This window comes from Lissotriton helveticus, chromosome 12, assembly GCF_964261635.1.
Source record: "Lissotriton helveticus chromosome 12, aLisHel1.1, whole genome shotgun sequence".
Lineage (NCBI taxonomy): Eukaryota > Metazoa > Chordata > Amphibia > Caudata > Salamandridae > Lissotriton > Lissotriton helveticus.
In genome coordinates this window covers 823,783,916-823,809,775 of record NC_136073.1, presented here as the reverse complement: position 1 = coordinate 823,809,775, position 25,860 = coordinate 823,783,916, and the positions used below count along the sequence as shown (strand labels likewise).

The 25,860-nt window shown below is 47.4% G+C and overlaps 1 protein-coding gene across 3 annotated transcripts in view; it reads left to right on the top strand.

Moving 5' to 3' along the window:
- Positions 1–25,860, top strand: part of TDRKH (tudor and KH domain containing) — a 726,700-nt gene that overhangs the window by 8,826 nt on the left and 692,014 nt on the right. For all 3 annotated transcript variants that reach the window (XM_078671293.1, XM_078671292.1, XM_078671294.1), the window contains exon 3: positions 8,782–8,888. In XM_078671293.1, coding sequence (XP_078527419.1) covers positions 8,782–8,888 — 107 coding nt within the window. The remainder of the gene's footprint in view (positions 1–8,781; positions 8,889–25,860) is intronic.

The following is a 25,860-nucleotide window of genomic DNA, read 5'->3' as shown; positions in this document are numbered from 1 at the left end:
AGCCACCCTGGGGGTAAGAGGAATCTGGCGGTCTGAGAACGCCAGCAGTTCTATGGCAGTTGCCTTCTAGAAGGGAACCGGCCCGAGCAAGACCAAACTGTTAAATGAAATCTGCGCCTGACAGAGATCTAGCACATCTGTCCAAAGAGGCTCTGCCAGCACTGCAAAGCGGTGAGGAAGTCATGTATGTAACATGTAAATAGTTAAGCTGGACCAGTGTATGCCTTGTGGAAATGGCGAGCTCGCGGAGGACCATTCTGGCCTCGATCCACTCCGCGACCTCCAACTCCACTACTTGAGTCTCTCACTTTCTTCGCCCTTTACGGAAGGAGTCGAGGTCCTTAGTAATCAATGAATGATAAATCTGGGAGATGGCCCCTTTATTTAATTTCCCCCATCAAAAGTGTGTCTTTGAGGGGATGAAACTCTGGGATCTGTGTGTCTGGTGGAATATTCACCGACGGCGTGCTGCAGTTGCAGGTATTTATCAAACTGGGTACATGATAGTTGGTACTGTTCCTGTAGCTCCTGAAACATCTGCAGATTGACACCCAGCTAGACATCCCATGTGAGATGTAATATCTATCCTGTCCCACTGCATAAAGCCCTCCAGACTCTCAGTATAGTGAAGCAAAGTCCCACACCACAAGGGGAACTACCCAGGAAGCTAGCTGGTGATCCCAGCCCATGGAACAGAGCCGACCTCCAGCACATCAACACTACCAGAGTGCGATCAGGAAAGGATCAAGGAATCTGGGATCCATACAGCAAGCCCTTCAACCTGTTAAGACCAAGCATGGCCACTTCCACAAGGAAGGTCAAGCCCCTCCGCCCCTAAAACCAGTCGTTAATCACAGCCAACTGCGAAACCAAATAATAGCTATGTAAGTCTGCCAAACCCATCCCTCCCTCATAGGGAGATTGACAGCAATTAAAAGCCACCTGTCCAAAGAAAGGTTTGGATGCACGAAGTTAAGCCCTGAAACTACTTCCTGAGAATTGGATGGGGAAATTTTGAAAAGACCTATAGAAAACGCGGAAGGACCATCATTTTGAACAATTTTGAACAAAGCCATCCTTCCTAGGATGTGCCGTGGTAGACTAGCCCACGTCCGCAGATCCTCCTTCGTTCTCCTGACTAAAGGAGTTAGATTAAGACTCCAGGCCACGTTCGGAAGAGGCAAGGTGTAAATACCTAGGTATTTGAAGGTGACGCAAGGGGATCTTGGCTTGCCAGGTACAGATATGGGGACCAACAGAGATTTGGACTCGTTCTCCTGGAGGCCTAAGGCCTCCATGTAAAACAGCAGGATCTCAAGACAAAGCAGCCCAGTGTCTGCGGCTATATTAAGAACACCAAGATGTCGTCTGCATACAGCACAATAGGCTCCTCTGGGCCACTGTCCCAGGACCACCCCTTGATACGAACATCACACCGAATAAGGTGCGACAGTGGCTCAATAGTCAGGTTTAATAACTGGGAATATATGACAACCTGGTCTCTTGTCCCTACGGATAAGAAATGGGGACGAAAAGACTTCATTACCCATGACTTGAGCGGTCAAGTTGGCATAGAGTAAAGCGATGAGCGCGCACAGGTGGGGCCACAATCCGGCGCTCTCAAGTACCGCATTTGAAAAGGACCAGTCCACGGTGTCAAAAGCCTTCTCAAAGTCCACTAAAAGCAAGGCTCCGGACTCACGGAGGCAGTGAGCCTGGGAGAGGGTTACCTTGACTATACAAACCACTCTTGCATCTGACGGGCATAAAGCCGCATTGATACGGGTGAAACAAAAAGGGAAGGACTCAAAGCATCTAATTAGCCAAAACTTTGGCAAGCACTTTACCATCAGAATTGATGTGAGAGAGAGCGAGAGGCCGGTATGAGGAGCATCTATCCCAAGGTTGGCTCGGTTTAGGGAGCACCACAGTCGTGGCAGTGTTGAGTCCCACAGCCTCACCATACAGGACTAACAGATTAAGGAGTAGAAGATTGCATCACCTCCAGTAGTCCTCCATTGGGACCCCCCTTAGGCCCCGTAGTTTTGCCTGGGGACACATCCAAAAGCGCCTCCCTGATCTCTTCAAAGGTAAGCGTTTGATATAGATTTTTGGCCAGTGACAGGGGAATCGTAGGCAGCGGAATGTCCCTGACCACTAAGAGTTCAACCTCACGAAGGGGCTGTACAAAGCACGGTAATAGTCTGAATCTTCCCGGAGTTATCTCAATCTTCGTACACCTTTTCTGTGCCTATGCCCTACAACATTGTTGGCTTTCCTCCAGCGAGGCCTGCTGCAAGTGGGAGTGAGCAAACGCCAGTTGATGATCTAGGGCAGCAGAAGGCCACTGTTGGGCCCTCCTCGCCAAGGAGGGTATATGGGCCTCCAGCGATGTTGTCTGCTGCTGCTTTTGTGCCTCCTTGCCCCACACATACTCCTTAATCACACCAGGGAGGGTAGGTTTACTGACCGTGTACCCGCAGACTTTACAGATTCCTCTTTCACCATAAAGTAAGTTTGGATTTCCACTTCCATAAGGTCGGAACACACCTGATCTGTAAGGTGCCACACGTAAATCCCTCGGCCGATCGCTTGGGAGCTCAATCTGGAGCACAAGTGGGGCATGATCTGAGATCCCGCTAGAGAGGGCCCTGATCTCAGAGCTGGAGAAAATCCGCAGTAGGGAGTCCAACCAGGTCAATGCATGATGAGGTCTTGTGACCAGCCGTCATATGGATATAGGCGCGGCCACGGGGATGCCCATTCTACAAGAGTTTCACAATCTCAGGGAGTCTGCTCAAACCTAAAGGTGGCGGAACCATGTCTGATGCTTCTGCGTTGGAGGGCCTGAGACATTCAGTACCAGATCGGCTACCACACTGCAGTCACCCCCCTCCACTGTGACTGCCCTGTGGGAGGGTCAGCAGGAGAGCACCCAGGGAGTCCAACTTTGCCTCGAGCAAGTTCTGCAGAATATAGACTGACAAAAAGTAATAGTGCCAACCTTCCAGCTGGCCGTCAATCCCCACATAGTGCTCCTGAGGATCTACGTGGAAAGTGGCACCGCCAGAGGGAACTCCTTGTGCATCAAAATGGCAACCCCTCTGGAGCCCCGGGAAAACACTGTGTGATAAACCCTGATGTAGCCAGAGTGACTTAGAAAGGAGCAATGCAATGTACGCCTAGCAAGTACGTTTTTTGGAACATAAGAACTGCTGGCTGGAATTGTTTTGCAAATCGAAGGACTGCAGATCTTTTTAAAACGATCCAGGGCATTATCTTAACCCCCACCATCTGAGCAGGGTGTTACTCTGCTCAAATCCAGGTACTATTGATCTGGTAGACCCAATGCAGGAGCAAACACGCCTGGGACAGTAGCTTCTTCAATGTAGACCATGCATACTGGGGAACGACTAAGAATATGTATGGACTACATGATCAAACAAGTCAAAACAAACAACCTGCCCTCCCCCCCCCCCCCCCCCCCCACCTTATACTTCTACCCCAGAAAAATGTTGCCCTCAACCGCACTCATAGCAGACTCAAACACGGCCATGGGCAAACAACTCCTACACCTCCAGGAACACCCCTAGTCCTGAAGATTGCAGCACCTGACAACCATGTTAATATATTTGCATGTCACTCCCATTTTGGGCAGCCCTGAAATCGGGTACGATCTTCACTGAATGAAAACCAATGCTGCCAAGGTCTCGCGCACCCTCTCGCTCACAAACACACCATACAAGGAGCAGCCCTCTTGTTCTCTTGAAGGGCCTCACAATTGGCTACCTGGGTCCTCCTCCTGGGACCCGAATAAGTCCGGCGTGCACATCTGCATAGTGTCCTGTTCAGCATCCTCATCCACCTCGTCCGCCCGGTCTGAGCCGGTAAAGCCCTGCCATCAACGGAGCGCAGTGAGTCCTCCAGGGATCGGGTCTGCTTCCTCCTGGGCAGCTTCTGGAAAGACTAGAGGAAGCAGCAGCGCCCCACCCCACCCCTGGCGGGAGGCATGTTCTTCCAAGCCCCCCAGATGCATGTTTAAGCTCTCTTCTCTCCGTTGCCTGCTCGGGGATGTCATTGAAGTAGGGGTTGGAGTTGATTTTCAACTTCAGCTGAGCCAGGAAAAAGAGCATGTATTGCAAGTTGAGAGCCCAGAGGGCTGCGGTCAGTCCTCCAGTAACTGCTCCGTGCCAGAAGTCTCACCCCCCTCCGGAAACCCAACAAAATGGAGATTGTTCCTATGAGATCGGTTTTCGTGTCTTCTGCTCGTTCTTCAACCACTGCTGTCGCAGAAAGCAACTTGGAGACCTTGAAGTTGAGGATGGCCACCTCCTCCTCTATCAATGTCACTCTGGTTTCTGTCTTGTTCACCTGACCTGCGATGATCTGAGGTCTTGCCGCAACATTCACCTGCACCTTGCCCACCATTTGTTTCAACCGTCTCTCTCGATTTTTTTGGCTCCCCATAAGAATCGCAGCAAAGTCTGAATGTGCGAGGGACTGCTGGAGCATTTGAGAGCCACCTACTGCTCCTAAGTCCCGTCTGGCATGCTGGTTGATCTTCATCTGGCCAGGTTCCCTGGTGTAGGAGGGCGGGGGGAGGGGGCACACCACTGGCCCTTTGCAAATCGAGGCAGGTAGCAGGCAGCCTCCAGTCGGTGGGGGCTCCCTGTTCTGGGCCTGCTCCGTACCAGTGTATGGCGACATGGTGGTTGCCAAGCAGGCGGCGCACCAGAATCAACCCACTAGCAACCCAGAAGCAAGGCGAACTCACGGTGCACAGGGTTGTCATACCAGCACCAGGTCCAAGTTCTCAAACTGTGGTTGTCTCCAAGGGAGAGGCAAGGAGGCAATGAAAGGATAAACCCCTGCAGGCAGCAGAAGAGTGTCACAACCGTGGCAAACCCACCTGGAGCAGTCCCGTCCATGATCACTGGGTCCTATCCAGACAGAAAGAGGCGCTCGTCCTTATGAGCAAGTCATTGCCTGCTGGCCCAGGCACCAGAGGCGCACAGTTCAGTCCTCCCCAACCACCCCCCACCCCCCCACCCCGAAGGCACTCAACAGGGCAACCCCGGCTGCCTGGTTCACACTGCCGTCTTCGGCTGATGAGACTGGTCTGCCCACGTTCTGAGCCAATCACACCATCGACTGAGTGAGGGGCACCCACAACCTCTTTGACATTCAATATGAGTACAAGCCCACTGGGTTGCAGAGCCCTCGCGGTAACATTGCCCCTATGCAGCTCTTCTGTGGCTTTCAGCTGCAACAGGTGGAGGACCTCACCACCTCTCGATTTAGAGCAAGAGAGGAGGGGTCGCAACAGAGGCGTACCCTTGTCTTGCTTAGCTGTGCTGCCCAGCCACTCTGGAGTCCCAGCTTTCTGACAACAGCAGCCGTGGCCCATGTCCAGCCGCAATATTTGGTGTGCACTCAGCAGCCGAGCTAAAGGTCTCCTATGCTCCTCCCTGCCTCTGTTGTAAAAAGCTTCACCACAGATCCCACTTTTCCAGGGCCCGGGGGACGAGGGGGAGTGTCATGGTCTTCATAGCCATGCCCCTACATGATTTTTATTAACCTGTTAATTAATTTTCGTAGCAGTCGCAGACCACAATGTGTCCTTGGATCACAATTCAGAACCACTGATGTAAAGAGCATCTACAGGAGCTGGTTAGATGTGTCCTCATTGCTGCAGATGTCTTATTCTGAGTGTTGGCTGTAGAAAATGCTGAGTACTGTCAGTAAGTCAATAAGTGAGTGGATCTATGAAACAACCAATGTTGACGAAGAAGCAAACTACTTACCTGTAACTGCATTTGTTTTTCACCGATTCACCTGCAGCTGTTCCGCTTTCCTGTTCGGAGACCATAGATATTTATATGCTTGAACATGGTGCAATAAAAATCTGAACTTTGATGGCCTGGGAAAGAATGGGAGGTCTGTGTGGTTACACCTCATTGGCTGAGGTTTGGGTATTATTTTTTTGGTCTCTGCTAGACCGCGCTCACACAGTGGACTTGCAGCCCATCCTTAGCTTAACACAGGTTAGCTGCTGAGTCAGTCTTATTTCAGTAATTCCTGTTTGTCAAGCCATGCCTGCGTCACATCCTCTTTTTATGTTTGACCATCCCCTGAAGGATGGACCAAGTACTTGTGTCCCTACACTGCTTCCATTTTTGGGGCTACTTTTTTTTTGTGCTCCAGCAAGCACTCCACGAGTGGTTGTATTTTCCTCTCAGCCCTAGTCCTTTACTTCTCCACCCATTCCTACCCACTCCCTGTTTCATAATTGACCCCCATCCTCCACACTGAGTACCGTCGCCTCCCACCTGCCATTGTTCCTGTTCTGTTTGTGTGTTTCTGCGCCTATCTTATACACAACGTAGATGTATACATATATAATTACTATACGCATAGCAGGTGTATAAATACATAAGATTTCCAGCTAAGTACACAGCCGGGAGTGTATGACCCATCTCGCCCACATCACTCCCCTCCACAACACCCATATATTGCGCCTCTTTTAATTTTCCAGCGTCTACTCAGAGCATTAATGAGGCCATGTACTCTGATGCACATACATGTACCACATAACTATGTGCATGTTGAGCAGACACCAGTTCATCGAGAGCACCTCGGGTTGTGTATAAAGACCTCCGACACAGCGGCGTTCACAGCTGGGCACAGAACATCTCCTCTGGGTCAGGAAGAAGAGTGTGGGGAGGGGGAAGAGTGCTGATGGCTCCTTTGTTTATCCTGTGAGCAGCTGCTCGTAAAGTGCTTTAGATTTTTGAGCTTCTGCCTGCCTCTCCCTCCCTCTATCCAGGGTGTGGCATCACGTCCGAACCTCTGACTGCGGAACAGTCTCGGAATAGGCTTAACATCTGGTGATTCTAGGCACATCACTTAATCTTCCTATGTCTATAAACCATGCATTTGAGCTTATGTAATATAACTAGTGCTCATATAAAACACTTTGCCTTTGGTATAAAGACAAATGTATACTTATTTTCTGCCTGATTTCTACAAAGTGAGACTAGAAAACAAGGATAAATTGCGGCTTACTCGCTTAAAATGTGTGCTGTTGGGCTACATGGGTAAGCGACATTAGCATTGACAAAGACCATAGCTATTGCATTGCTGAGGCTCACTGACTTTGCCAGTGGTTTTTAAATGAGTGGTTCCGTTACTGTTTGTTTCAGAATATTTTAGCACTGCTTTTGAAAAACCACCTTGAGGACTCCCACCTCAAACACGTGAAATGGTTCAAAGCGTATGCATCTATGAAAAAAGATAATTTTGGGGAACCGTTATTAAACAGTAAGTTTGTTTACCAATTGGGTAAAAGTTCCTTGGACCATCCCTATCCTCTCTGGGGATTGGCAAGATGGCAAAAGACTTCGGCCTCACTAAACTGGGGGGGGGGGGGGGGGGTGGGGTGGGTGTGTGTGTGTGTGGGTGTGTGTGTGTGTGTGTGTGTGTGTGGGTGTGTGTGTGTGTGTGTGTGTGTGTACACCCACCTAGACCTATTGAGCACAATTTGTTGCGTTCAAGCAGTATTTGATACATTAATGCCAAAAAAGATGTTCTCGGCCCCACCCTGCATATTCTGCCAGGTTCAGATGTCATCTCTGCCCTTTCAGGTCAGCCTATTATTGCTTCTGGGAGGAACTACACACAGTTTTCACACTTATTCAAATGCTAGTTACAGGGTAGCGGAAATTGGTAAGCAAATTTAGACTTCTGTGACATCAATCAGGGAAAGGTAACTTTCCAAAAGTTACTTTGCCTGAATATCTCTTAAAAATTCAATTTCACCATTGAATAGGATTTTGACTAATTTATTTTTTATTACTTTAAAAAAAAAAAAATCCAGCCAGTCCAATTCCGAAAATACAGAATAAGCATTTTTAATTTTTACTCTGGTTATTTGCATAGGAGAGCTAGCCTGCCACAGTGAAAACACTTTTGGGTGCTAGCCACTGTAATAACATGTTAACATTATATATTTACGTGTTCTACTTTTAAAACCGCTCTGCTTAGTGAGTGACCAGGCCTACATAAGGTGGCTTACTAATATTTAAAATGTTTTGACCTGCCAAAAGGGTTTATTTTGACAGGTTGTAATACACTGGTAGGCCTGAAACCATGTTTTACACTGTCACTTTGTGGATGGCGCAATAGATGCTGCAGTTCACTAGTGACCTTTAATTTCTAGGCCCCAAGTACACTTTGTACTATATACTCGGGTCTTAGGTGTAAGTTAAATACACTTATTAGGAATTTGCCAATTCGACCACGTTTAAATGGGGAGCACAAGCACTCCCTAATTAGAGGGGGTAAAATGCACAGAGGTCTGAAACTGTCAAAAATATGCGGTCCAGCAAAAAGGTGAAACATGTGTTATGGCCATGCAGGAAAGGCTGATTTCCTACGGAAGGTCTTTAGCAAAGTATCACATTGAAAGGGAGATGAAATTCTAGTTAAGCAGTTGTATGTTGGAACCTTTCCAGTGATATTTAAAAGTGAGGCGTTGCACACAACTCTCCTTGTGAGGTCTTAAAATTGTAAACAAGCGGCTGCATCGATGGGACATTAAACGTTTGGTTGACTGTACCAAAAAATATTGGTGATTGTTTTCCACATGCACCTACACATTTTCCATTGTCTTTTATGCTGCTCTTGTGGCCTGTTTGCTTGCACTTGCGTAGGTAGAATTGGGCTGCGATTGTAGAAATGCAAATAAATGTGGGTTTTCACTCTTGTGTGGTTTTTCTTCAGATGATTATCCAGCATTTGTGGGAGAGGACGATATTGAAGTGGAGATGAAGGTACCACAGGATGCTGTGAAAGCCATCATAGGACGTCAGGGAGCCATTATAAAACAGGCAAGTTCGAGGGCGATTTGGGAGGGATGACAAGGATGACATTTAATACAATACCAGTGAGTGGTTACTTATGGTGTAACATCACCCAATATCTTATTTCCTAGCTAATGAAAAATATATAAATATATAAAAAAAATGTGTGTATATATAGGTGTGTGTGTGTGTGTGTGTATAATCTATTCAACAAACTCTTCCCAAAAATCTGAGTGCAGAAGTAAAAATATCTGTGATTCATTTATTTCATCTTGTGTAAGTAAGTAAAGACGGCTGATGTATTTCCACCCTCAGCTGGACCATAGTCTTGGTGTTTAAACACTCCAATTAAATTCCCGGGAACACATCCACCGTTCATTTCCATTAAAAACGAGTGTTCACACACTATTCCACGTTCTTAGACATGCTACCTTTTTTTTTACTCCTCGAACATTAACATGTTTTGCACTGTCGTTTGTTAGTATTTCATCCTTGCTGTGAAGTAAGTTATTGCATTACTAAACCAAGACCTGTTTAATGAGACAAAGGAAACCTGTTGCATTTGGCATGTATAAGAACCAGATATGGCAAACATCTGTGCAAAACAAGATTTTAAGAAGGAAGGGTAGATAAATAACCATTCAAAATGATAAGCAGTCTGTTCTATATTTGCACATAACATCATTAGTTTGTCAAATTGGTGGACAAGGTGATCTATTTGGGGCATCTTCGGTTACATGTTATACCCCAATATCTGCTTTTATTAGTGAAATCTCAGACTATCACAGATTTACTAGTGAAAATTTAGTTACTGAGGGAGAGGACGTGGGGGTGGAAGGGACTAATCTATATATGTGTGTGTGTGTGTGTATATATAAAATGTGTGTGATTGAAATGTTGTTCAATTTTACAGTGTGAGCTAATATTAGCAACACGGTCAAACATTATCCAGTAAACGTTAATACTATGAAGTCTTATAAAGCTTGGAGAAAAACTAAAAACCAAAGTGCATACCATTAAATGTATTGACTTGCCCTCTATCATGTGTGGGTAGGAGTGTGTGTGTGCTATACTTTCTCGGTCCCGGGTGTAGCCTTAAAGTTTTCTTCAATTTCCCTGCTTGCTTGGGGCAACCCACACCTAAAATTCCTGGAGATAAGGACAGACTATCATGCTCGGAAGTCTTTCTTACAGCTCAATGTGTATCAACTGGTCTTAAGAAGAGACTATAGGACTACTTAATACATACGGAAATAAGGAGAACAAAGTCACAACTGGTCTTGCAGGAAGCACAGCTCAACACATCTGTTGAAACATAGAATCACACTAGCAATAGAAAATATGCTAGGCCTCTAGAACTACATGGCAGACCTTTTAAACAGGTGAAGCAAAGACTGCCATGAATAGTAGTTGGACGACTGGCAATTACAATTGGTATATCAAAATTGTTGACCCAGATCGATTTGCAACACCGGAAAGTTCCATATCTTCACAAGAAGGTAGATTTCCTGAGTTTCAAGGTACTTACCTTATTCTCTTACCCTGTCCTTGACCAAAGTAATTACCGAATTCATTAAACCCCTGTTTTCACATTTGCACCGACTGTAAAAAAATAAAAAATAAAAATGTAATCCCCCTGAACTAGGAACATAATACGGCTCTAGGGGTTCTTATAAGACACCTCTTTCTAGACCATTCACAAACCTCATCATGGAAAACGTTTTTTCCCTCACCCATAACATTAGCTAGACATGTTAACAAAATGAAGTTTTTCCCCCCCAACTGCTTTACCTGAGGTTTTATAAGAATAAAGTGACACTGGCTCTGATCTTGCAATTCATACTAAAGCGCTGTCTTTTTCGAGTAAATGAAAAGGGGTCTTTGCCAATATTTTTCTGCTAAAAAAGAGCAACACATATATTGGATCTTGGGGACCATTCAAAGTTTCACATCTGTGTGACCACATTTCGTAAATCTGACCACCTCTGGGTTTCTTATGGAAACTCTTACAGTGCAAGCCAGCTATCGAAGCAGGATTGTTTATTATAGTTCTCTTCCAGGGGATCCTCATCAATAGTCATAAGCATTAGAATATTCCCGCCCATGCGCGGGACCCCGGAAACAATATATTATATGTGCCCCACATATATATAGACATATATATATATATATATATATATATATATATATATATATATAAGCAATTGCAGCCAAATAAAACAATAGAGCTGGAATATGCAGTGAAGAATTTCCACAATACAGTGTATTTTGCATTAGAAACATGAGAAACAACACCAATGCTTATTTAGAAACTGTTTTAATGCTTAGAAAACAGTAGAAATTCTCATAACACACTGTAAGCATATACAGCTCCCAGGCTGCATTGCAAAATCCCAGTCTAAAAAGACTGAAAAGCTAACCTGTAGCTGAATGTACTAAAACTGACACTGTGCCTTTAAGGCACCTCAGCCCCTAGCTTCCCATCATGCCTCAGGGGTTACAGTTAGGTCAGTTGTTCTTTCCGGCTCCTTCAGGAAGGACCCTGGATACTCAGCTCCACATTTTTCTGCCTTTTTCAGTCAGAAAATCTTCAAAAGAACAATTTTTTGATTTACTTTGACTTTTCACATCAGAGTCAAGTAAATAACTGCTTAGCAGTCAATTTTTTGTGAGGTTTTCCTTTCAGGATGCCCTCATTATTTGATGATTGCCCTTCTTGTGGCCACAAGAAGGCAAAAACGGACTCTCATGAGGTCTGTATTTTATGCTTGCCAGAGGATCATGATCCTAAAGACTGTTCTCATTGTAAAAATCTGTCTGACAGAACTCTTAAAGACAGAGAGAGGAACAGGCTCTATGGTCTGGCCCAGAGATCCATGAGAGGAAGATCTGCAGAGAGGAAGAGTTCAAAGAGACCCAGAACTCCCTCCAAAGGCAAGTCAGAGCGTCCATCAACCTCAGCACCAGGCTCGGCGCTGAAAAAACGACATCTGATGGGACAGTTCGAGAGAAAAAGCTCCGTCGACGTCGAGATCGGCGTCGATGAGGAAATCGTCGTCGAAAAAAGGTTCGCCGTCGTCGAAGAAAGCTCCGCCGTCGTCAACTAGGCGACGATCGGCGTCGAGAAGCCACGAGATCGCCGTCGACGAGAGGTTCGACGTCAAGACATAAGTCAACTCCGCTGCCGTCAACCAGGCGACGGTCGGCGTCGAGAGACAGATCACACTCGCCGTCGTCTCGACGTCGACAGGCTTCGAAGAGTGTGACACCTCCGCCGACGTCTCCACGGAGGCGCTCGGCGTCGAGGAGCAAGAGCCCCCTCGGACGATCGTCGTCGAGGAAGGGATCATCGAAGGCACGTCGGCGCTCGTCGTCGAGGATGTCCGATCCTCCGCCGTCGCCGCATGCCAGGTCGATGACATCTCCGTCGCCGACAGATCAACGTCGGCCGACGTCGAGAGCTCCGTCGACGGCAGGGCTATGCCGTTCGACGTCGAGACCTCAGTCGACGGCAGGACAACGCCGTTCGGCGTCGAGGGAGAAGACTCCGTCGTCGGTGCATCATCGCCGATCGACGTCGAGGGACCGCAGATCATCGTCAAAGCATTCAACGCCGAAGGTTATCACCCCGTCGACGCCGCAGAGGCGTTCGACGTCGAGGGAAAGGCTTTTGAGACGTCCTCCAACGCCGGTGAGATGGAGATCTCCTTCGGTGCCTTCGACAGTCCTAGTGACACAATCTGCTTCACTCCATTCCTCCTCAAGTGCCTCGGGTTCAACGGGGTCATCTTCTAGGAGTAGGAGTCCGGTTCAGAAGAATCCCCAGCGGGGTTACACTTCACATATAAGACTCTCGCCAAGATGGTATGCTCCTTTGAGTAATTGGAAGGATTCTAAGGCACCAGATAGACTTCAAAGGTACTTGAGTCCAGTCCACGGGTCTCCTCTTCAGCAAGCAGAAGAGGCAGATGGACAGAGTCCTGCCATTCACCGATCACGCTCACGAGAGAGAAGAGCGGACAGGTCGCATGCCCCTAGGGTCTCCCGATCGCCAAGGAGGGAGCAACCCAAATCTCGAACACCGAGAAAGGAGGTACGGACTGAGAGATCGAGATCTCCAGTACATCAGAGGGTATCACGTTCTCCTCGAAGGGAGGAACGACCTAGGAGATCGCCGGTGAGGAAGGAGCATTTTCACCACAGGAGAAGAACTCCATCATCCTCTCCTCCATCTTCGCCTAGATCTTCTAAAGGGGACTACTCTCCGACACTGGCAGACAGCCCTCGCTCAAGAGCTTCCCCTCTTGACGACGTCAGCACGTATCTGGACGTTTTGCAAAGGGGTGCTCACAAGCTGAATATAGAAATGACCACTCCAGAGGTGTCCACTACTGTGATTTTTGAGACTCTTCATCACAAATCATATACACGGCCGTTGCTCCCATTAGTTCCAGGAATACTGGACCCAATCAAAGAGGTTTTCCTCACGCCAGCAACGATCAGGGCAGTACCGGCACGTATCAAGAAAAAATATAGGCCGGCTGACTCAGATCCTATCTTTGTTAAAGGTGAGCCTGCGGCGGACTCAGTTATTGTAGCCTCAGCTAGGAAGAATCACACAGTCGCTCCTTCTTCATCAGTTCCTCCTGACAAAGACAGCAAGACGCAAGATTCTTGGGGACGCAAGGTATGCAGCACAGCAGATTCATCCCTGAAAGTCTCTAGTGCATCAGCCCTTCTGGGAAGGTACGATAGAGCCCTATGGGACTCCATGGAACGATTCAAAGGGAAATTGCCCAAGGAGGACCAGAAGGACTTTGAGGAGACCGTGACGGAGGGCTGTTTGGTGGCAAACCAAATGATTAGTTCATCAGCAGATAACGCACTTCTAGCTGGACATAACTATTCACATGGGATATGTGCGAGGAGATCCTCTTGGCTGCGTTTAACTGGGCTCAAACCAGATGCACAGCAACGCATCCTCAATCTGCCTTTTTCCGGATCTTCACTCTTCGGGGAGCATGCCGATCAGGAAATGGACGTATGAAGACTGAGTTAGACACAGTAAAGGCAGTAGGTCTGGAAAAACAAAGCACCGTTCAAACGACGCTTCAAGACCAACAAGAACCGGGGAGGCCAACAGAGGGTTCAAACCCCTCAATGGTCTCAAAACAAGCCACAAGGAAAGCCACAATACAGAGGTGGAAGGTCGAGCAGAGGTAGAGGCGGACATCATCAGTCCTCTACCACACCTAGAGGAGGCAAGGCCTGAACAGTGGCTTCCTCTGACACCGTTACCCACTCCAGTGGGAGGAAATGCTGCACAACATCTGGCAGAGTGGGTCAGCATCACGAAAGATCGGTGGGTGCTGAATATACTGCGCAATGGATATGCGCTACGTTTCAGGAAGAAACCACAACCGACTCCTCCAAAAAAGTCTCGCTCGTACCAACTAGAGCTCCTCAAAAGGGAAGTGAGCGTCCTCTTACAGAAAAACGCAATCGAAGAGGTACCCCTATCCCAAAGGGGGAAAGGAGTGTACTCAAGATATTTCCTTGTCCCCAAAAAAGACCAAGAAGGAAAATTCAGACCGATTTTGGATCTTCGACTCCTCAACAAAGTGGTGGTCAAAGAAGTTTCGCATGTTGGCACTCCACCAAATATGTCCTCATCTACAAATCGGAGATTGGATGTGTTCGGTGGATTTACAAGACGCGTACTTCCACATTCCTATTACACCAGGTCATCGAAAGTACTTGAGGTTCCTGGTAGGATCCAAGCATTATCAGTTCAAAGTACTTCCTTTCGGACTCAAATCCGCACCAAGGGTCTTCACCAAGTGCATGGCAGTGGTAGCGGCGTGTCTACACAAAAAAGGTCTCTTTGTGTACCCATATCTAGACGACTGGCTCCTGAAGAGTCCGTCCCCTCGTCAAGCCACCAAAGACTGTCACCTGTGTCTCCAACAACTACACAGGCTCGGCCTCCACGTGAACACAGAAAAATCAGTCCTGCAGCCCACGCAAACTATCCACTATCTGGGTGCAGTTCTAGACACAAAGTTAGGAAGAGCGTTTCCTTCGCAGGAGAGACTGTCTTCCATGGGGCAAAAATGCAAAAAGTTACTTCAGTTTCCTCGTCCAAAGGTGCGAGAAGTAGCGTCTCTTTTGGGCTCCATGGCGTCCTGCATCTTCCTGATACCGAACGCCAGGTTGAGGATGCGGCCTCTACAATAGTCTGTGGAGGATCAGTGGGACCAAGCGACGGGAGATTGGGAGGACCGAATCATCCTGTCTCAATCAGCACTGACCTCAATAAAGTGGTGGACTCGCCCTCGGAATGTCCTGCAGGGAGTCCCTTTTCAGCAACCTCTTCCTTCGCTGTCTGTGGTAACGGACGCATCTCTAGAAGGCTGGGGTGCTCACATGGGTCATCTTCAGATTCAGGGTCGCTGGTCGACCAACCTTCAGACATACCACATCAACATGCTGGAGCTTCGAGCAGTTCATCTGGCGCTCAAAGCGTTCTTTCCAGCAATATCAACGGACAAAATCCTGGTTCAGACGGACAACACTACAGCTATGTTCTATCTGAACAAGCAGGGAGGAACTCGATCTCGCCCTCTGTCTCTGGAGGCCCAGACAATCTGGCACTGGCTTCTGGCTCGGGGTCTGTCGGTGGTGGCAGTGCACCTTCCAGGCGAGCTAAACACAAAAGCGGACGCACTCAGCAGGCCCTTCGAAGATCAGCCAGACTGGGTGCTACACGACGAAGTGGTCGAAGAACTCTTCCGTTGCTGGGGTCGTCCAGACATAGACTTATTTGCGGACGACAAACGCCAAATGCCACGCCTTCGCGTCCAGGTTCCACCGGCCAGGGACGCAAGGGAACACTCTCCTGCTAGAGTGGACAGGAATGTTCGCTTATGCTTTTCCCCCTCTGGCACTGATTCCGAAGGTGGTGGCCAAGCTCATCAGATCAAGCATGGACATGATCCTAATTGCTCCGGATTGGCTGCGACAATGGTGGTATCCAGACCTGTTACATCTGTCGCTGTGTCCACACAGACGTCTTCCGTGCAGGCCAGACCTGCTGAGCAAGATGAACGGGAGGATCCTGCATCCCAACCTCCCGTCGCTGAACCTGACTGCATGGCTCCTGAGGTCTTGCAATATGGACACTTAATCTGCCTCCGGAATGTATGAATATTTTAAGAGAGGCAAAGAGACCTTCCACAAGGGCGTCTTATGCGTTCAAGTGGAAACGTTTTTTCATTTGGTGTAAGGACCATGGCTTTGATCCCACCAAAGGACAAGAGGTAGTTCTTCCATACCTCCTATACTTAGCGACATCAGGGTTGAAATACGCTTCTATTAGGGTTCATCTATCCGCCATAAAAGCGTACAGAAAATCACCTGCACAAACATTGTTTTTTCAAGTCCCAGTGGTGAAAGATTTCCTTCAGGGATTAAAGAAGGTCTATCCCCCTGTGAGAAATCCTTCTCCTCCCTGGGAGTTGAACCTGGTTCTCTCCAGGCTGATGTCTACACCGTTTGAGCCTATACACAAGGCCTCCTTGCAGCATCTCACTTGGAAGGCGGCCTTCTTGGTGGCAATAACCTCTGCGCGCAGGGTTAGCGAGATACAAGCACTCTGCACCAAGGAACCTTACACTGTGTTTCACCACAACAGAGTAGTAATGAGGGCTCACCCATCTTTTCTTCCAAAGGTGGTATCGGATTTTCATATAAATCAAACGATTACCCTTCCTTCGTTCTTTCCTAACCCATCGACCCCAGCTGAAAGGTCGTTGCACTCGTTAGATCTTAAACGGGTGCTAAAGTTTTACCTAGAAAAAACTAAGGACTCCAGAAAGACAGACCAACTCTTTGTCAATTATGGTGCTATGAGGACCGGGTTTGCAGCAGCCAAAAGATCCATCTCCAGATGGATTGTCTCTTGTATCAAACTAGCATACCAGCTGGCTGGCAAACCTTTGTTGCAATCACCCAAAGCTCATTCCACTAGAGGGAAAGCAGCCACAATAGCTTTTTTGCATGACATTCCTATGTCAGAAATATGCAAGGCTGCGACATGGAAATCAGTCCATACCTTTACAAGGCATTATTGCCTAGAGTCTGATTCCAGAGCGGATTCTCAAGTAGGGCAAGCCTCCTTGAGAAACCTATTTGGGTAAAATAAGGCCTATTTTTGGGCCTACGGATATGAATGTTACCTGTTGATTCCTTTGCCCGCAGGGATGAGGTGAGGCTCGCTACTCTATTCTAATGCTTATGACTATTGATGAGGATCCCCTGGAAGAGAAGGATTAGTTACTTACCTGTAATCCTAGTTCTCTTCCAGGGGTATCCTCATCAAAGTCATAAGCAACCCTCCCGCCTCCCCGGGCAAAGGACTTTGTTTATTACATAGGAGATGGTTTTTTTAACCTGTTATTACCATGGTTTGTTTTTCAGTCTCCGAAAAGAACTGACCTAACTGTAACCCCTGAGGCATGATGGGAAGCTAGGGGCTGAGGTGCCTTAAAGGCACAGTGTCAGTTTTAGTACATTCAGCTACAGGTTAGCTTTTCAGTCTTTTTAGACTGGGATTTTGCAATGCAGCCTGGGAGCTGTATATGCTTACAGTGTGTTATGAGAATTTCTACTGTTTTCTAAGCATTAAAACAGTTTCTAAACAAGCATTGGTGTTGTTTCTCATGTTTCTAATGCAAAATACACTGTATTGTGGAAATTCTTCACTGCATATTCCAGCTCTATTGTTTTATTTGGCTGCAATTGCTTATTTATATTATATATATATATATATATATATATATATATATATTAAGGTTCACAGTTTGTCCCAAGTTAAGCGCACTCCTCACCAGGAAAAATAAAGCCAAACATTTCAAAGCGGCAAGTTCCTTTCATCATATTACTCAGCCCAACGCGTTTCGGAAAACAATTCCTTGGTCACGGGCCAGCAGCAATAGTTACACATCACATGAAACTGCCAGCACTGCTTAAATCTCTTTAATAAGGCTCAGGTGAGTATGGCATCAACAAGCAGTGCATGCTGGTATTCGCAGTTCTATGCATCCATATAACTTTTCAATGCCGCTGTGTTTTGTAAATTCATAGTCATTACCCCTGATAAGGTTGAAACAGAACACTGCTCCCTTTGAATGCAAAATACCGGCTCCTGGTGTACCGCATGGCCTCGACAATACGAAGCCGCAGACCCGCCTTGAGTGACAGGCAGCGGTGCGCTTTCCGGCTGGACGGCCGTATACATTAAGGTTCACAGTTTGTCCCAAGTTAAGCGCACTCCTCACCAGGAAAAATAAAGCCAAACATTTCAAAGCGGCAAGTTCCTTTCATCATATTACTCAGCCCAACGCGTTTCGGAAAACAATTCCTTGGTCACGGGCCAGCAGCAATAGTTACACATCACATGAAACTGCCAGCACTGCTTAAATCTCTTTAATAAGGCTCAGGTGAGTATGGCATCAACAAGCAGTGCATGCTGGTATTCGCAGTTCTATGCATCCATATAACTTTTCAATGCCGCTGTGTTTTGTAAATTCTGCGGCTTCGTATTGTCGAGGCCATGCGGTACACCAGGAGCCGGTATTTTGCATTCAAAGGGAGCAGTGTTCTGTTTCAACCTTATCAGGGGTAATGACTATGAATTTACTAAACACAGCGGCATTGAAAAGTTATATGGATGCATAGAACTGCGAATACCAGCATGCACTGCTTGTTGATGCCATACTCACCTGAGCCTTATTAAAGAGATTTAAGCAGTGCTGGCAGTTTCATGTGATGTGTAACTATTGCTGCTGGCCCGTGACCAAGGAATTGTTTTCCGAAACGCGTTGGGCTGAGTAATATGATGAAAGGAACTTGCCGCTTTGAAATGTTTGGCTTTATTTTTCCTGGTGAGGAGTGCGCTTAACTTGGGACAAACTGTGAACCTTAATATATATATATATATATATATATATGGGGCACATATAATATATTGTTTCCGGGGTCCCGCGCATGGGCGGGAATATTCTAATGCTTATGACTTTGATGAGGATACCCCTGGAAGAGAACTAGGATTACAGGTAAGTAACTAATCCTTTTTGTTCATGGAGTCTTAGATTGTCTTCAGAACAAGTAGAAATTTACTGAGGGCCACAACATCTTTTACATGTTGAAGTGAGAAGTTTGGTTTCGACAAATGAATGTCAGGCCTTTAGATCTGGAAGCTCAACCCTACTGCAGTCAGTGTCACTGTAAAGTCCGGTCCAGTTTCTCATTAAGGACATCAAGAGCAGGAACAGTGGCAATTTTAGTGGGGAAGAGATGGTGGAATGAGGATATAAAATCATTGGGTGATCACTTGACACACCTGTTCTAGATTTCTTGTTAGGTGTTCAAAACACTGGTGGAAGAAGGTGGCCTTTGATACATTAATTCATCTAACCTTTTGATGTGATGCTCTTAATAGATACCATTTTTTAGGTCATGCCTAGCGCAGCGCGCATGCGCTGCTCTAGGAGATGACCTTTTTAGAAATTGGTCTGCACGTTTCAAGCACTCGTGCTTGTGGCGGCATCCACCTTGCGGAAGCGAGCCACGGCGTGCAGGGGCCATATTTATTTCAATTAGTGTGGCCACACGCGTTTGTTTACATTTGCCCGCTCCCGCTCGCTTTCTTGCCAGTTCTTCACTTTTCTTCCGCTTTTTGTTTCCTTTTGTCTTAAATTCATTTGAACTTATTCACTGTTTTAGCAGAGTCTTGCATGCCTCATTGCTCATTTCTCCTTCAGCATGTGACTCATTTCTGTGTAAAAATGGGGAAGGGACATTTTACTTTCCAACACTGCTGTTATATACAGTCTTGCTTTGCCCATAACGTTCTAATTGTACAAAAGAGGAAAAAAATATCCTTATACGCCATATGTGTTCATTACGCAATTCTGTGTTGCTGTATTGTTGGTTTAAACCTGTTTAACTTCCACCTGGAGAACAACGACAACAACACCACCACCCTCCTGGACAACCTCGCTAACCTCTGACTCAAGCAACTGGTGAACACCCTCACCCACTACGCCGGACACACGCTTGACCCAATCTTCTCCTCCAGCAAGTACATCTCCTTCAGCCACTCCACTTAACAGACCACAGCTGCGTCCACTTCAGCTTCAGAAAGACCACAACCCACCACCTCCCGCAACAAGTTCCCCGCAGGAACTGGAATAAGATCACGACCGACCAGCTCACTGCATCACTGAGCCAGAACCCTCCTGCCAGATCAACGGACCCCAACCAAGCAGCCCACAACCTGGCACAGTGGATCACCAACTGCGCCGACAATCTCGCACCCCATAAAACCCATCCCAACAGGCCCGGAAGCAAGAAAGCCCCGTGGTTCAACGACTACCTCAAGAACTCCAAGAAGAACTGCCGCACCCTCGAGAGAGCCTGGCGAAAGAACCCGACCACAGACAACATGACCGCCCTCAAGCAAGCCACCCGCAAACACCACCAGCTGATCCACACCACCAAGAAGACAGCATTCAAGGAATGATTAGACAACAACGCACACAACAGCAAGGAGCTCTTCAGCATCGTCAAAGAGCTCTCCAACCTCAGCGCCGGTAACGACATCACTCCCTCACAGGACCTCTGCGACTCACTCGCCACGTTCTTCCACAGCAAGATCGCAGACATACACAACAGCTTCGGCGAACAGTCCTCGCACCCAACCACAGAACCGACGCCCCCCACCACCACCCCCCTCCGCGACTGGACCCCAGTCAACACAGAAGACACCATCCGGACAATGAACACCATCCACTCCGGTTCACCAACCGACCCATGCCCTCACCACGTCTTCAACAAGGCTGACTCCGTTATCGCACCCCAAATCCGTGACGTCATCAACTGCTCCTTCAACACCGCCACCTTCCCGGAGAGCTGGAAGCACGCCGAACTCGGCGCCCTCCTGAAAAAACCATCGGCAGACCCCACCGACCTCAAGAACTACCGCCCCATCTCGCTCCTCCCGTTTCCTGCCAAAGTCATCGAGAAGACTGTCAACAGACAGCTGGCCGCCTTCCTCGAGACGAACGGATCGGATCCCTCGACCACTCAGTCCGGCTTCCGAGCCAATCACAGCACCGAGACCGCCCTCATCGCAGCCACTGACGACATCCGAACCCTGCTTGACAACGGGGAAACAGTGGCCCTCATCCTCCTGGACCTCTCCGCAGCGTTCGATACTGTGTGCCACCGCACCCTAGTACAACGCCTCAGCAACGTCGGAATCCAAGGGAAGGCCCTGGAGTGGATCATCTCGTTCCTCGCCGGAAGAACCCAGAGAGTCCGCCTCCCCCCGTTCAGATCTGAGGCCTCTGAAGTCATCTGCGGCGTGCCACAAGGATCATCACTCAGCCCCACCCTCTTCAACGTGTACATGAGCCCCCTCGCGGCCATCGAACGCCAACACAGCCTCAACATCATCTCCTACGCCGACGACACCCAGCTGATCCTCTCCCTCACCAACGACACCGCCAGATCCAACCTACACGAAGGGATGAAAGAGGTAGCCGAATGGATGAAGAACAGCCGCTTGAAACTGAACTCAGACAAGACGGAAGTCCTCATCCTTGGACCATCACTGTCGGCCTGGGACGACTCCTGGTGGCCCCCAGCCCTAGGCAGCGCACCCAAACCAACGGATCATGCACGCAGCCTGGGCTTCATCCTGGACCCCTCCCTGTCGATGACCAGACAAGTCAACGCTGTCTGGGCTTCATGCTTCAACATCCTACGCATGCTCCGAAAGATCTTCCGATGGATCCCCACCGAAACCAGGAAGACGGTCACCCAGGCACTTGTCACCAGCCGACTAGATTACGGAAACACCCTCTACACCGGAGCCACAGCCAAACTGCAGAAAAGACTCCCAACGCATCCAGAACGCCTCCGCACGACTCATCCTGGACATCCCACGCCACAGCCACATCTTCGGACACCTGAAAGACCTGCACTGGCTCCCCATCAGCAAAAGAATCACTTTCCGCCTCCTCACCCACGCACACAAAGCCCTCCACAACCTTGGCCCCAGGTACCTCAACGACCGCCTGACCTTCTACACTCGCACCCGCCAACTACGATTGACCAGCCACGCACTCGCCACCGTTCCACGCATCCGAAGAGCCACCATGGGAGGAAGATCCTTCTCCTACCTGGCAGCCAAGACCTGGAATTCACTCCCCATCCACCTCCGTCTTACCCAACTCCACCTCTCCTTCAGGAAGCAACTAAAGACCTGGCTGTTCGAGCAGTAGCGGACCAAGCCCACCCCCCACCCCCCAAAGCGCCTTGAGACCCTCCGGGTGAGTAGCACGCTATACACATTTCTTGATTGATTTACAGTTTGGAAAATAATTCAAAGTTCTATGATGAACGGAACGACCTTCAGCTTAATCCTTCTGCACTTCTTCTTTCCTTACTGGTTTATCGACTGTGTGATTCACGGTGTGACTGGACTTTTCTGGAAGTGCAGGTTTTTTTTTGTATTTCACATGACGCTTAGCTTTGTATATTGTCTATTAGCATTCTTGTCTTCTTGCTACAGACCTTTAAACCGTTTTCTCACCATGATGTGTTTTTTTTGGGGGGGGATGGGGGGGTTGCTTCTGGTCACCCGGTAAATGTTTTATTGTTTTATTTGTGGCAGACCGTTAATTGAAGATACACATGACAATATTAATCTGCCAGGTAGAATAGTACTCTTATCACATCCCAAATGCATCTGAATACTTACACAAGTCTTATGCTTAGCCACTTCATATTGCTTCCAGAGCAATAATAGAACCTAGTATCTATCATGCTATTGTATAGGTTGCTGAGGCTCCATATTTTGCAGGCAGTATAAATAGCGTTGCTTTTGAGAATGGACGGGCTGGGCTATTCAAGTTTAATAGGCTTTTTTGTAGAGCATTGAATGTTAATATGCGCTCAGTACAGCGACACATTCTGCCAATGAGCTAGTGTAATGGTGGAAGATGTTTTGAGCAGCAATTTGTTTACATGGTCCCTCTGCAAGGGAAGCTAGTCCAAAATCTCTGGCAAAGCCCTTGCCACAGTTTGCTGCCCTTAAAAAAAAAAAAAAAAAAAAAAAAAAAAAAAACGGGAGAGTTGTAAGTAAGTTAATTACTGGTATGACGTTTATATCTACACTTGTCACTTTCTTTCAACGTGTGGGAAGAAACAATATTAAAACTACTATTGTCCCAGACTGGCATCGTAGTTCTCTGACGAGATATGATCATGTGTACAACCTAGGCACTTTGCCGTGCCTCCTTCACAGTGTCATGCGCCTCATGTTTTCTTAGACGGTTGAAAGAGCTGTGCTGCAGTATACTGTATTTGCAAACCTGAAAATGTAGTAGCACCACCCACTTCCACCGTCTCCAGACATACAGATTCCACACCCTACTTGGCTAGCAAGGCCGAGAAATGTTAGATGGATGGAAATATAGACACTCCCAGGAGGTCACACCTCCATCTTAAGTAATCTGAGAACAAAGCCCTGACACTTAATTTAACGGCAACCGTTAGATTTTTGGTGGTATGAATGTAGTGGCATGGAAGCATAGGTCCATTAAATGCCTCTGGAATTATCTGCGTACATTCGCCTTCTCAAGTGATATTTCACCATTTTTCTAAAGGTACTTTCAAAATTGGTAGTATGTTGTTTCCTTCCTCACTGGAGATATCTTGACACCCAAAAACATTAATATCTTACTACTGCGGCAGCAATCTTCCATTTGTAACTTGGGTATTAGTTTTTTTGTTTTGTGCTGTGAAATTTACTATAACTTTTTACCCTGGAGAAGAAAATTCACGAGTATCAGATAGTCCAAGTAGGACCATAATAGAGAAGTTGTTCAGACTCCAATTAAATGTGTCTTTGAATATACCATAATAGATAAGTTGTTCGGACTCCAATTAAATGTGTCTTTGAATATTTAGACATGAGGCTATCGCACAGCTTCCCAATGAGTTTCATTTATGTCTGCAAAATCAGAAGTTAAGGTTTTGGTGTTCTACATGTATTTGTATTTAGATGTTTTATAGTAAGCGTGTGTGTTGATTAAACAGACATTGCTTTCAGCTATATAAAAAGTTGTATTGGTGTATAACAAACAAAAGGAGCGTGCATTCACTGATCGATTGGTACAACACACTGTGTCGAGGCTAATCCCGTAGGCATAGCCAATAGGTCTCGCCTTTGGGACCTTATAAGTGTTTAGCCATGCAACAGTTGATGTTGTGGCACCAAGGATGTTGTGCTACATAACTAAATACTTATGTTATGTTAAAATCACTTATAAAGCGCACTTACACCAAACGGTTTCATGGCGCTAGAAAAAGGAAGCAGCAGTGAGGAGGTGACGGAATCTTACTCATATGCCTGAGAGAACAGGAGGGTTTTAAGGGAGTTCTGGACTGAGTGTAGGAGGTTACTGATCTAAATTCTGTAGGGAGGGAATTACAAAATTGGGGAGCCAAAACGGAAAATATAAGGCCACCATGTTTTTTCCGTTTGAGAGTGGGGATAATGGGTAGGTTCAGATGGGAGTAACTAAGTTGACGCAAAGGGGTATAACGATGTATCAAGGATGAGATAAACGCCGGACCATGGCCGGCCAGGGCTTTGTAGATGGTACATCCCAGTTTGAATACACAGCGTTTGGCCACCGGGAGCCAGTGAAGGCTCTTCATCAGAGGACGAACGTGTTGGTGCCTGGGTTGATGAAAATAAGCCGAGCTGCTTGGTTTTGGACCAGTTGTAGACGATGGAGCTGGTATGCCGGGATACCAATGTAAAGTGAGTTGGCATAATCAATGCGGGAAATGACTAGAGCCAAGAGAACTAAAGTTAATGCTTCGGTGGTTAGAAATCTACAGATTTTCCGGATTCTACGTAATGAAAGAAGCAGGATAATACCACTGCGCCAATCTGGGGTTTCATAGACAGGTCTTTACTTATTATGACTCCCAAGCTTTTTACGGAATCAGCTGGGCAGGGAGGACTGCCCAGAAGAGGAGACCAGAAGTTAGAGTTCCAAGGATTGGAAGTGCCCCCGGTCAGAATCAGCTCAGTCTTATCAGGGTTGAGCTTTAATTGACTGGCATACATCCAATCGCTAATGAGATTCATGGTGGCTTGGAAGTTGGAGACTGAGGTGGTGGAAGAGTCTGTATCAAACACCAATTGAAGGTCATCGGCGTAATTGAATATGGCGACTTTACTGTTCGCAGGAACAGAATAAGTGGAGACATGTATAAGTTAAAAAGCAGGGGTGATAGAGAAGACCCCTGGGGGACCCTGCAGGTTAGCCTAACCTTCTCAGCCGAGAAGTTGGCAAGACGGACTGCCTGGAATCTCTTGCCCAAGAAGGAGATCCACCTTAGGGCCAGTCCCTGGATACCCGCATTGCTGACACGGTCGATCAGAAGATCATGATCGACCGTGCGAAAAGCTGCTGACAAATCCAGGAGTACTAAAGCCTGGGTGATATTCTGGTCAGCCCCTTTCCTGAATTCGTCCATGACTGCTAAAGTAACTAGTTCCGTGGAGTGAGCTGGTCTAAATCCTGCTTGCTGGGGGTCAAGAAATTGTGAGTGGTCAATAAAAAAGCTGAGGCAGTATGCTACAGGGCTTCTAAAATCTTAGTGAGGTAGGGGAGTAACGAAATGGGACGGAAATTGCTCAATATCAAGGGGTCGGTGTTGGGCTTCTTCAAAATGGGGATTATTTCAGCAAGTCTGAAGGTGTCTGGGACAATGCCTAGTCTGAGGGAGTTAATGAGGAGTGTAAGTGGGCGATCAGGGCAAGTGGAAAAAGCTTCTCGTAGAATGTGTGGGGGGTCAGCAATCTGTGGGGGAGCCTGAATCAACTTTTTTTTTAGTAGGGCCAGGAACTCCT